Genomic DNA, 11,039 nt, shown 5'->3' with positions numbered 1-11,039 from the left:
AAGGTGTGGGCCGGCTGGTTCCTCCTGGCTGAGGGAGGCGTTGCAGACTGTCCTGCAGCTCCTGTGGCTCTGCTGGCAACCTTTCATTTCCCTGGCCTTTAGATGCATCACCCTAGTCTCTGCCTTCGCCTTCACAGGGTGTTGTTCTCCGTGTGTGTGTGTGCATCTGTCCAATGTCCCCTTTTTATATGCACACCAGTCAGCATGGATTAGGGACCACCCCAGTGACCTCATTTTACCTTGGCTACATCTGCAAAGACAGTATTTCCAAGTGAGGCTAAACGCACAGGTACTGGGGGTTGGAGCTGAAGTAGCCTTTGGGGACATGATTCATCCCCTAACCTGTGCTGCCCTTGCTCTGAGGCTGACACGGGGACGGAACCTGGGATGGAAGGAGAGTTGAGCAGGTGTCCCTTCTCCTTTCTCTGGGACAGCGGTGAAGGGCAGGGTGCGGGAAGCAAGTGCCCTGACAGGTTTGGAGCAGACACGTGACTTTCGCGGGTCCAGAACGGCTTGAGCTCGTGGGATGATTTTTTTGTTTGTTTCTTTTATGGAATAATTACACAAAGGGCACAGAGAAATCACGCGTGCCCCGGCCCCAGCCTTGTCCAGCGTTAGCATCTCCCGTGACCCAGATCGACGACCAGGTCTTAGAAATCAGCGTCGGGGTGTTGCTGCTCACTAAGGACAGGCTGCTGCCCGCTTCACCGCTTCCCCCGCGTGTCCACCCTCTGTTCCGCCAGGGACACCCGTCAGACCCCCCCATCAGCTCTGGTCTGGGACAGCTGCTCACAGCTTCCGGGGCTTCTGTGGCCGGGACGCTTCTGCAGGGCGCTGACGCGGTGTGTTGCACACCGCCCCTCCGCCTGGGTTTGCCTGACGTTTCTCACGATGGGACTCGGGCCGTTCGTACCCGGGGGAAGAACCCACAAGTACTGCGCCCGGTGACGCAGGGGTCCACGGTGCTGACCTGTCTTGTCGCTGAGGATGTGACGATTTCTCCGCCAAATTAATAAGTTTTGGGGGATTCTCTGAGACTTTGCAAGTATCCTGGTTCTGCTGGAACGCTTGCCCTGAGGTGTCAGGCCCCTCGGGGGCGGTGCCTCCAGCAGTGGCGGCTGGCGTGCGGGTGGCGCGTCTCTGCGCCACGTTCCACCTCCGCTTGTTAGTTACGGTTCTTCTCTGAGGAAGAGCTGCCCCTCCTCCTCTACTTACTTGTTTGCTCTGCTGTTTGTTTCAACGTGGACTAAAGCATATTTATTTCATTGCGTTCTACTGCAGTGTTATCATTATTTATTTTCTTGTTCAAATTGTTCCAGCTTTGGGACGATGACCCACCTTTGACATCTAGGCCGTTTGGCTCTTGGACCCGTCCGGCAGCCCTGGAATCAACCCCTTCTCCAGGGAGCCCTGCTCCCTTGTAGTGGGTGATGGTCTCTAGAAACCAGACCTGGAGCCGGGCGTGCTCGCTGCTGGCGAGTGTCGCTCCCCCAGGCCGTGTGGCGGGCAGAGCAAGGAGGGACACACAGAAACCAGCACATGCCTGAACGCGGGGGCACCTCAGTGTTCACTGCTGAGGCTCATGCTCACTGCGGCGTCCTAGATCAGCCTTCTCAGGCTCCTCGCCTTCTGTCACTGGAGACTTTACCACAAATGGTTGTTGGATTTCATGAAATGCTTTTTACGCATCTACTGAGATGATTATACAGTTTTCTTCGTAAGTCTGTTAATATGGTGAATTACGTTAACTGAGTTTTTAAAACTTTTTTTGGAAGCAGTTATAGATTCACAGGAAATTGGGAAGCTGGTACCCACACTGACTGATTCCTGAGTGTCGATTTGGTCTTGAGGTGCTGGATAAACCCCACCCGGCTGTGATGTGCTGTCTGCCTCCCGTGTTGCTGGGTGTGACTGGCTGACGTCCTGTTCGGGATTGTCACGTCTGGCTTCACGAGGACACTGGTCTGCAGGCCCCTTTCCCTGTGATGTCTTTGGTTTTGGATAACATTGTCCTCATCAAAGAAGCTGACAAGCTTCTTTCCCAGTTTCTGTAAGAGTTGACACAGAGTGGGCATTTTTCTTCTTTAAATGTTTGGTAGAAATTTCTAAGAAACTGGAGTTTTCTTTGAGACACATAGGACATTCCAATCTGTTTCCTCTTCTGTGAGTTTCTCTAGTTTTGTTACCAAACTCGGGTCCGCTTGCCCCCGTGCAGTGAAGCCAACCTACCGATCCCAGGTGGTGGTGGAGGAAAGCACAGTGTTTACTGCAGGCGCCCAGCGAGGAGAATGGGCAGCTAGTGCTCAAAAGGCCCGAACTCCCGAAGGCTTTCAGGGGGAGGTTTTTAAAGACAGGGTGGGGGTGGGGTGGGGCGGCTATGGTGCATGATCAGCTCGTGGACATCCTTCTGACTGGCGGGTGGTGAGGTCCTCAGGAGTCAGCATCATCCCCCTTCTGGGTCCAGCTGGTCTGGGGTCTGCGTGCCGGGGGGCAGCGTGCAGTCAGCTTCCTCCACCTGGCAGGGGCTTCAGTAGCTGCAAAACAGCCCGAAGGAGGACACGGCTCAGAATATTCTCTCTACCCCTGGAAAGTCCTTGACTTTGTTAAACGGCTAAACTGTTATTTTGTCGTGCTTGATGGTTTTTCTTGCTTTTGCATTTTCTCACTTCTCTGATTAACTTTATTCTTTAGAACTCAGGGAAGCCCGGGAGGCTGAAGTTCTTCTACTAACAAGAGGCAGGAGGAGGACAGGGAGGGGTGGGGGGGGGCGGCTGTCCTGGGAAGGCCCCCTGGGGTCCTGCTGGATCCCAGTTTGCGCCCATCAGGGAGGAGGCCCGTTCCATCTAAGGTCGTGAATGCACGGGTGTGGTGATGTTTGTAGAGCCCCTCGTTATCCTTTTAATTTCTGAAAAATGTTCAGTGATGTCCCATTTTTCTGTCCTTGACGTTGGTAACTTGTTTCTTCTTGTTTTTCTCCCTGGCCAGTCTGCCTAGAAGGTCATCAATTTTATTGATCTTCTCAAAGAACCAGCTTTTGTTTCAATGGCCCCCACGTCCTCCCGTCTGCTCTCTGTGGGTTTCCTTTGCTCTCCTTCTGCAAAGTTCTGCAGTCGGAGCTTAGATGGATGGTTGATTCAGGACCTTTTTTCTTTTCCTTGGGAGCCCTTAGTATCCACCCCTTCCTGCCCTTTTAGTTGCACCTACAAGTCCTCTCTGTGCCGACCGTCCTGGTCTATGACTGGAGGCTTTGAATGGGCCCTTCTCCACGGCCCCTTTCGCTCCGATCCCATGACTCCTGATTCATACACAAGCCTGAAGGGTCACAGCGTCAGGAAGACGTGCACGTAGCTGGGTTTGAAGGCAGCCGAGCCTCTGAGTGTTTGGACTTCCACCTCCTGCAGCCTAAGGCCATGGCGGCTGAGTCATCAGACTCTGTTCATGTCTTCACTCGCCAGGAGGATGTAAGATGAGGGGAGGCTGGCTGTCTGCAGGCTAATCACACCTGGCAGAAGTGTTTTATCACAAAGGTCCCCTGGGGCGGGGGCTGCCCCTCCATCCTCACCTCGCCCACATCTGCTCCTGGCAGAAGACTGGGAGGAGGCATTTGGGATCAGTGGAGATGACTTCCCTGGGTGGGACCCTGCAGGCAGCAGAGCATCCTGTCCAAATCCCCTTGTCCCCATGCCAGCCCCGCCATGACAGGAGTGCTGTCTCTCATCTCCTGAATGTCCACACGCCCGGCAAGGCCGGGCGGTTGCTGGACCCAACAGACAACATTCAAGAAAAGTGAGACAGGAAGGTTCGGGTTTGGAGCAGCCGGCGTGGGGCCGGGAGGCGGATCCGCTCCCGCGCTGCACGGGGCCTCCGCTGCGCCCGCTGATGGGGGCATCCCGGATGCTGCCTGCCCATGTAAAGTGAGCTTAACGCCAGGTGTTCTCGAGCCGCAGGGCTCTTACTTAAGAGACCTACTTGGCCACCCCGGCATCTGCCTTCTTGTGTAAACACACATCCTCCGACGAACTCAGGTGGGAGGTCAAACACTGATCTAAAAAGTGGCCCAGCACAGGGCTGACCACGTGTCAGGTCCGGGGAGTCCGTCTTCAACCGAGGTGCGATGCAATCTGCCTTGGGGAGCACCTTCTGTCTGCCCCACAGCATTCCCAGTCCCTCCCGCACCCCCACAAGGAAGGGGGTCCATCTCCTACTGCTGATGGAGAGACGGCGCCTCCAAGGGGGCAGGTGCAGGGGCTGGGGGACCCGGCGGGGCCCGGGGCAGCTGGGCGCCAAGGCCACGGTCCTCACTGTCCTCTCCGTCCTCTCTGCTTGGCCCTTTGGAAATGGCACACATTTTGAGAACCCTTGACTCCCAGGGGCCAAAGCAGACTTTGGAGGACACCGGGGGCGATAGACGCGTGCAGACTTCAAAGCATCCATGTGTGTGAGCGGCCTGGGAGCACCGTTACGTTTGCTGGTTGTTGCTGGGGTGTGACATTCCGTGCCTCCCCCGCGGCCTCCGTGGCCCGGTCTCACGTGGTCTTTGGCTTCCGGGCTGTGGCTATCCCGTGGACTGCCCAGCTCCAGCCCAGAGAGCCCCGGGCCCGGTCAAAGCCCAGCGGCCCAGCCTAACTCCACACCCCTGATTGCCTTTAAAACAAGTGAAGGTAGGCAGTCCGAGCACGAGGGAGGCAGGGGTCGGTTTCCCGTGCACGCTCCACCGTTGCTTTTTTATTTTCTTTTTCCTTTTTAACCAGTGGAAGGGGCGAGAAGGGATAGCTCGTCGCTGTTTTACTGTGTATTTCTCTGCTGTGTTAGCCTTGGCTCTGGCCGCATCTGGCTTGCTCCTCTCTTAGGTCGCCTGCTTTGAGGGTAAGGATCGTCCTCAGTTTCTCCTTACCGCTGTTCTGGGTGTCAACCCCTTGTCAGTTTGTGGAATGCAGACCCCTTTCCTGCTCTGTCCTGCGACCACAGCACAGCCCACGGTGTCCTTTCTGGAGTGGAAATTCTTGTTTTGATGTGAGCAAATGTGCCAGCTTCTTTCTGATGGTGTGTCCCAGCTGAGAAGTCTTCCTTAACCCCAGGCCATAAAGACAGCCCCTAGTCCTCCCTCTAACTTGGAATTTTCACCTTCCACGCCGCCTGGGGGTGATGACACGTGTCCTGCTCAGGGAGGAATTCAGCCTGGCATTTCTCCCCACCAAAGCCCATTTCTCCCATCACCATCCACTGATCTGCACGGTGCCTGGACCACGTGTCAGCCTGCTTACCTGTGGGTCTCTGAGCTCTCGGATCTCCCCATCACGGTCCACCTGCCTCTTCTTGGGCCCAAACTGGACTGTTCTTTTACTACAGCAGTGTCATCCCTTATAATGCCCCCAGGGCAGCCCTGGTCCCTGGGCACCCAATGAACTCAACAAAATCCAGAGTAAAAAGGATTTTATTGGCCATGGCTCACTCTCCCCACCGACTTCCAGTGGAGGGGCCCACCCCAGAGCCCGTGTGAAGCTGGCTGGTGTCCATCTGGCTGCGGGCTGTGGTTCACACACAGTCGGCCCCTCCCTTATAACCTCGGTCTTCACAGGCCCCAGCGCAGAGAGCCCCTGCAGGACCTACTCTGGGGCACAAGGAGCCTGGCTCCCCGCCAAAAATCCTACGCATGATGGAGCAGGCCTGCCCACAGGTGAGGGCTCCCCGCAGGCCCACGGGGAAGTGGCCCCACCCCAGCTTGGGGCACAGCCAGGGCACTGCCGTCCCGAGGGGCATGCATCAGGGTCTCAGGCCCACCAGCCCCACGCATGGCTGCACTCCCGGCCCTGGAGCCTCCTCTCAGGCCTCCTTGTGAAGAGGCCTTCTCCACTCCCAGCCCTTCCTCCCACCCTCCCCCGGCCCCAGGGCTCATCAAACTGCTCTTGCCCTGGGCTCCCAGGTATGACCCCCGCAGGTGCCCTTCCGTGGGGAGGATGGGGTCTCGCTCACACCACCGCAGTGCGGGATTAGGGCCTTCACTTCTCTGCTTGGCCTCTGCTGTGGTTGGCTCCTGTGATGCCTGGGGGCTCAGCTCTTTCTCCAGCTCAGTTGAGGCCCTGACGGGACAGTCACCACCCTCCCATTTCACAGGTGAGGAGACTGAGGCTCAGAGGGGTGCAGCAAGTCGGTCTGGGGCCAGATCTTAAGGTGCCGGGGTCTAGTTGAGGACCACGCATGTCGCCAGCTTGGGGTTCATCTCTCTGTGGCTACCACGTCCTCTCTGCTAAATTATCAGCACCCGAGGGCAACCACAATCCATTTCAGAAACTGCCGTTTCATAAGACTTTGTGGAATAAATGATCACTTCCCACATGGGCATGAACACAGGCTGTTTCTTCCACACTGGCTGTGGCAGGGGCTCCACCACCCTCACCTGGGTTTGGCAGAGACTCAGATGGGCATGGCTTCAAGGGGAGAAGGAGGCCCAGGTGTCGCCTGATGGAGCCTGGTGCGTGGGGACGCTGGGGGTAGCTGACTGGAAGGGGGCGTCCGGTGTGATGGGTTCGGGGACACATCGGGTTTTCTGCACTTGGTCCTAACTTAGAAGTGGGGACAAAGAATTAGGGAAGCTGGGGGTCATGGGCCAGGTTCTGGCTGTCCTGGGCTGGTGTCTGCCGAGGTTGTAGGTCAGACATCTCTGGCTTCAGATATCCGGCCTGGCCATTGTCCATCTGTCTGTTCAGACTCTCAGCGTGAGTCCAGCAGGTGCTAGTGAATGTGTCTCCCCTGGATCAGAGTTAGTTTGTGGGAGTTTATCACGTGCGCATCTGAATGTCCTGAGACAGCTGGGGCCTTTGTGAACACGGTCACTCACTCACGCCTGCACCCAGCGGGACTTCCCCAAGAAGGGACAACCTCACCGCCCCGTTAACCTGGAAAAACCCCTGCTCAGCATGTGGACAAGGCACCAATGGGGCGAGTCCGCGTGGGCGGAGTGCCTGTCGAAGCAGAGACTGCCGCGCCTGCGCTGGTTAGGGCGGGAGGGGTGGGACCAGGAAGAGGCTATTTTAGTTAAACAATGGAGGGAGAGGCTCACACAGGATTAGCTGAATTTGGGGTCCCCCCAGTTGCCTGTGCCTGGGGCCAGGCCAGGCTGAGGCATGTCCCGGGAACCGGGCGGCCTGCCTCGCAGAGGGGCCAGACCCTGGTGTGGCCGCAGCTAAAACCGAGCCGGCAGGCCCACTGCCAGACAGGGCCCGTGCACCCTGTGTGTGTGTCTCAACTTTGGGGTGAACTTCGAATAGGCGGCACTTACTTAGAGCCGTGCTCTCCAGGGACCCCACCCAGGCACAGCTCCACAGGTCAAGGAATCGCGCCCCCCACCCCCCATCTCCCGGAACGGCCAGCCCAAGGCTTGGGGCAGGGTCCGCTCCCGAGCACAGACCACGCTCCCACCCCCAGACGCCAGGCTCCGCAGGGGCGTGGATCTGGACCCCGCCCCCGGGACACACACGGCGGCCTCCAGGACGTCCCGCCCTGGACGTGCAGGGGCGTCAGAGTTCAGAGCCTGGGCTGCTCGGTTTAGCTGCAGCGGAGGCCTGCCGCCCGCTCGCCCTCTGCTCGTGGCTTTCAGCGGCGTCAGCGACCACACGAACTCACAGCGGGCCCGCGGAGGGCAGCGCACGGCGTGCTCCCCGGCACTGCTCAGGCCGCTCGTCCCTGAGTCCCCCACGCTCCTGCGGCCGGTGTGAGCCTCGGGCCGGCGTCCAGCTCCGCGCGCGCTCGGCCGGCCGCACCCTGCGGGCGCCTCCCGGGGCACAGGCAGCCGGCAGCATCCCTGCCCGAGCCCCGGGCTGCGGGCTCCGGGCCCGCACACACGCCGCAGCGCGCTGGGCGCCGGGAGGGCGCCGGCGGGCACTCCGGCCTGGAGCCCGGGCCCAGCCCGGCCGCTCTCCCACGTTGGCCGCGTGTCCTGGACACGAACCCCTCTGTCCCCTCGACCTGGGCCCGCGCCTCCCAGGGCTGCCCTGGGCCCTCTGCCCACTGACCTTGCCCTCCCGTTTCCACTCTGACCTTGAGCTGCCGGCTCCTCCTCGCTCCTTGGAACTCAGTGTCTTTCCCTGAACTCCTGTTTCGGGGAGACCGTTTTTCCTTCCTAAATTCGGTCCCTGTCTCGGCTCCATCCGCCGGGGTGCGACGCGCCGGCCCCGGGCGCAGCAGCGCCACCTGCTGGCCGCGCGGTGGAGCGCGGTGGCGGCGCGGCCCCGCTGGCCTTGCTGACCGTCCCGGTGGCGCGCTGACCGCGGGCTCCGGGCCCCTGGGCAGGACCGCCAGGCCCCGAGGGAGACAGCCCCGGGGGATGGCGGTTTCATTCACAAGTGCCCGTCATTTCCCCGGTGCACGGGCTGACCGTGGTGGTGGCAGGTCTGGAGGGTCCAAGGGGCGGCCGCAGGCTCTGCTCCAAGCCGGCGCTTCCCTCCCGTGGCTGCGCCCCCACCGCGAGTCACCGATGCTCCCCGGGCTCCGCACTCTCCTTTCCTGTCATCTGGCCTCAGGGGCGGTTTGTTTCTGATGACCTTGAACCTCAGAGCAGGGGCCTGGCTGCTCCACTACTACGTGTGGGGGAGGCCGCGCAGGTGCCAGGGCGGAGCCAGCAGCTCCAGGACGCGGCGCAGACCCGCCGGCTCGGGGCGGGGAGGGCGTGCGTGTCGCGTCCCAGACCCCGGCGCGTCACGTGTGCGAGCCTTGCTTGCTTTCTTTGCCTTTTTCTTTTGTAATTCCTCAGAAGGGATTTTTTAACCCTCCCTCACACAGAGTTTGCAAACGAGGCACAGTATGTGGGTGTCCCTCCCGCCCCAAGGAAGCGAGGAACGAATTCTCCCGGGATTAAGCAGGAAACCAGGGAAGTTAGCGTGTGCAGCGACTGCGCAGGGCCTCGCCCACCACCACCTTCCCCCGGACACGTGTCCCAGGGACGGGCTGCTCCCGCACACCCAGCGCAGGGCCTGGCGGTGGACCTGAAACCCCAGCGACAGGGAATGTGCGAAGCCCGGGGGGGGGGGAGGGCTGGGGAGGAGGGGCCGCAGGCAGGCCCGCGTGGGCGGCCAAGTCCTGGCGTCCTCGCTGAGTAGGTGGGGGAGTCTTGGCCCCCAGCTCCCAGGGGCTCCCGCGAGGCCGCTGTGAAATGCTGGGGCCAGGGCCCGACACACCCATGGCGGCCACCCCGGAGACATAACCCACCTGTGGTTTCCTCGACACAGACCTGCGGCCGCTGGACATCCTGGCAGAGGCGGTCCCTCCGGATGGCGCTGCGGCCAGGATCAGGGTGGTGCAGGTCCAGGGCGCGCGAGGACTCCAGCTGCTGGCCGCTGCCCCCCGCGCCCTCAGCTTCCCTGCGTCGAGGGTCTTCTTCAGATGCGACTTCTTCCCTGAAGAGTTCTCCATCGTCGTGACCTTGAAAGCTCCGAGTCTTCCCCCTAAGGTCAGTGGCCCTGCCCGCCCTCCCTGGGGGCGTCCCTCCCACGTTCCTCTGTGGTCTCAGTGCTCGAGCGTGTGGAGGGCACGGCTGACCCCGAGCGCGGCACCGCACCGGTCAAGGGGCGAGAGCGGCCGGCCTCGGCAGGTGGTGAGGTCCCCACCCTGCGAGTGTGGGGGCAGGGCCCGTGTGACCCCTGGCCAGGGGTTTGGACTGGTGGTTCCAGCAATTACAATTTTCCAGTGTGCTAAACTGTCAAAGGCTGGGGATCATGCTCGGAGTTTTTAGGGACATCCTTTAACAGGAAATGTAATCGAAGTAACAGCAACATACCCGTCTGGGGTCTGTTTAGCTGTGGCTGACAGTCCTGTCCGCCCCAGGTCCAGCTGACACTCCCCACTCCCCTGCAAGGACAGAGGCACCCCTGCAGGTCTCCCCCTGGGTTCCAGGACAGGGCACTTCATAGACGTGCAGCACGTCCGTACCTCTCCAAGTCAGGATCCTCGATTCACCCCCAGCCGTGATGCTCCCTGCTGGGTTCCTGTCATCTGGATCCCGTCCTGACGGATTCCATCCTGGGACTTCTGCTCGCGAACCACCTCTCCTTTCCTTCCCTCCAGTCTGGCCGCTGAGCTTCCAACTCCAGTCATTGAATTTTCAGTTCTATAATTTCCATTTTCTTCTTTCTCTCTGTAAATTCTAGCTCTCAGGTTAAAGTCTGTGTCCTGTCACCTCCTTTCTTGAACAAGACCCCAACCTGGGGGTCACCGGAAGCACAGCCCCCACTGCACGCTTCGGCTCTTCATCACCTGTCATGCCCAGTGGCTTCGTAGCAGGTGTACTGAGACACGAGTCACGTACATGCAACTCACACACACACGAAGGACGCAAGTCAGCGATGAGCACGTGCTGAAGCGGGCCGTGGTCGGGGCTGCGCACACCGGTTGGCGGTGCTGGACACAACTGCTTGTTATTAATTAAAGTGGAAGACTGGGGTATTAATTTGAGACCTTTCTTCTTCTTAATATAGAGACTTAGCAGCTATAAATTCCTCTCTAAGAAGCATTCTGGCTGCACCCATGGGTTCTGGTGCTTTGATCTCTGTTTTCATTACTCCCAAAGGATTTAATAACTCCCCTTTGGTGCCCTTGACTACTTGGTTACTTAGGAGTGTATTGTTTAGTTTCCACGTATTTGTGAGTTTCCTGAATTTTTTCCTGTTATGAACTTCTGATTTCATCCCATTGTGGTCAGAGAACACGCTCTGTGTTATTTCGATCCTTTTTAACGTACCGAGGTTTGTTTTACGTCTCAGCAAAGGTTCTCCCCTAGAGAACGTCCCACCTGCACTTCTGAAGAGGAATATCCTTGTGCTGCTGGTGGGGGTCCTGGAGACCATTTCTCTGGGTCTGCAAGCTCCTGTAGCAAACTGTGCAAGCTGAGAAGGGGGTCACGAGAACCTCCAGCTGGCAAGCAAGTCAGGCAGAAGTTGTGGGTATCTTGGGGACCTGCTACTTGCCTTTGGCATCTGAAGTGGTGGGCAGTCTCGTGGGACCGAGACCTAACCTGCCAGGTCTGCACCAACTCTGCTTAGGGGCAG

General features: G+C 59.2%; 1 protein-coding gene across 2 annotated transcripts in view; it reads left to right on the top strand.

The window, feature by feature from the left end:
- The window catches only part of TSPEAR (thrombospondin type laminin G domain and EAR repeats), a 124,242-nt gene that overhangs the window by 77,291 nt on the left and 35,912 nt on the right, over positions 1-11,039 (top strand). For both annotated transcript variants that reach the window (XM_006204946.4, XM_072970175.1), the window contains exon 2: positions 9,225-9,445. In XM_006204946.4, coding sequence (XP_006205008.2) covers positions 9,225-9,445 — 221 coding nt within the window. The remainder of the gene's footprint in view (positions 1-9,224; positions 9,446-11,039) is intronic.

The sequence above is a fragment of the Vicugna pacos genome, chromosome 1, assembly GCF_048564905.1.
Source record: "Vicugna pacos chromosome 1, VicPac4, whole genome shotgun sequence".
Classification (NCBI taxonomy): Eukaryota; Metazoa; Chordata; class Mammalia; order Artiodactyla; family Camelidae; genus Vicugna; species Vicugna pacos.
Note: the sequence above shows the minus strand (reverse complement) of the source record. Positions and strands in the feature narration are given on the sequence as shown.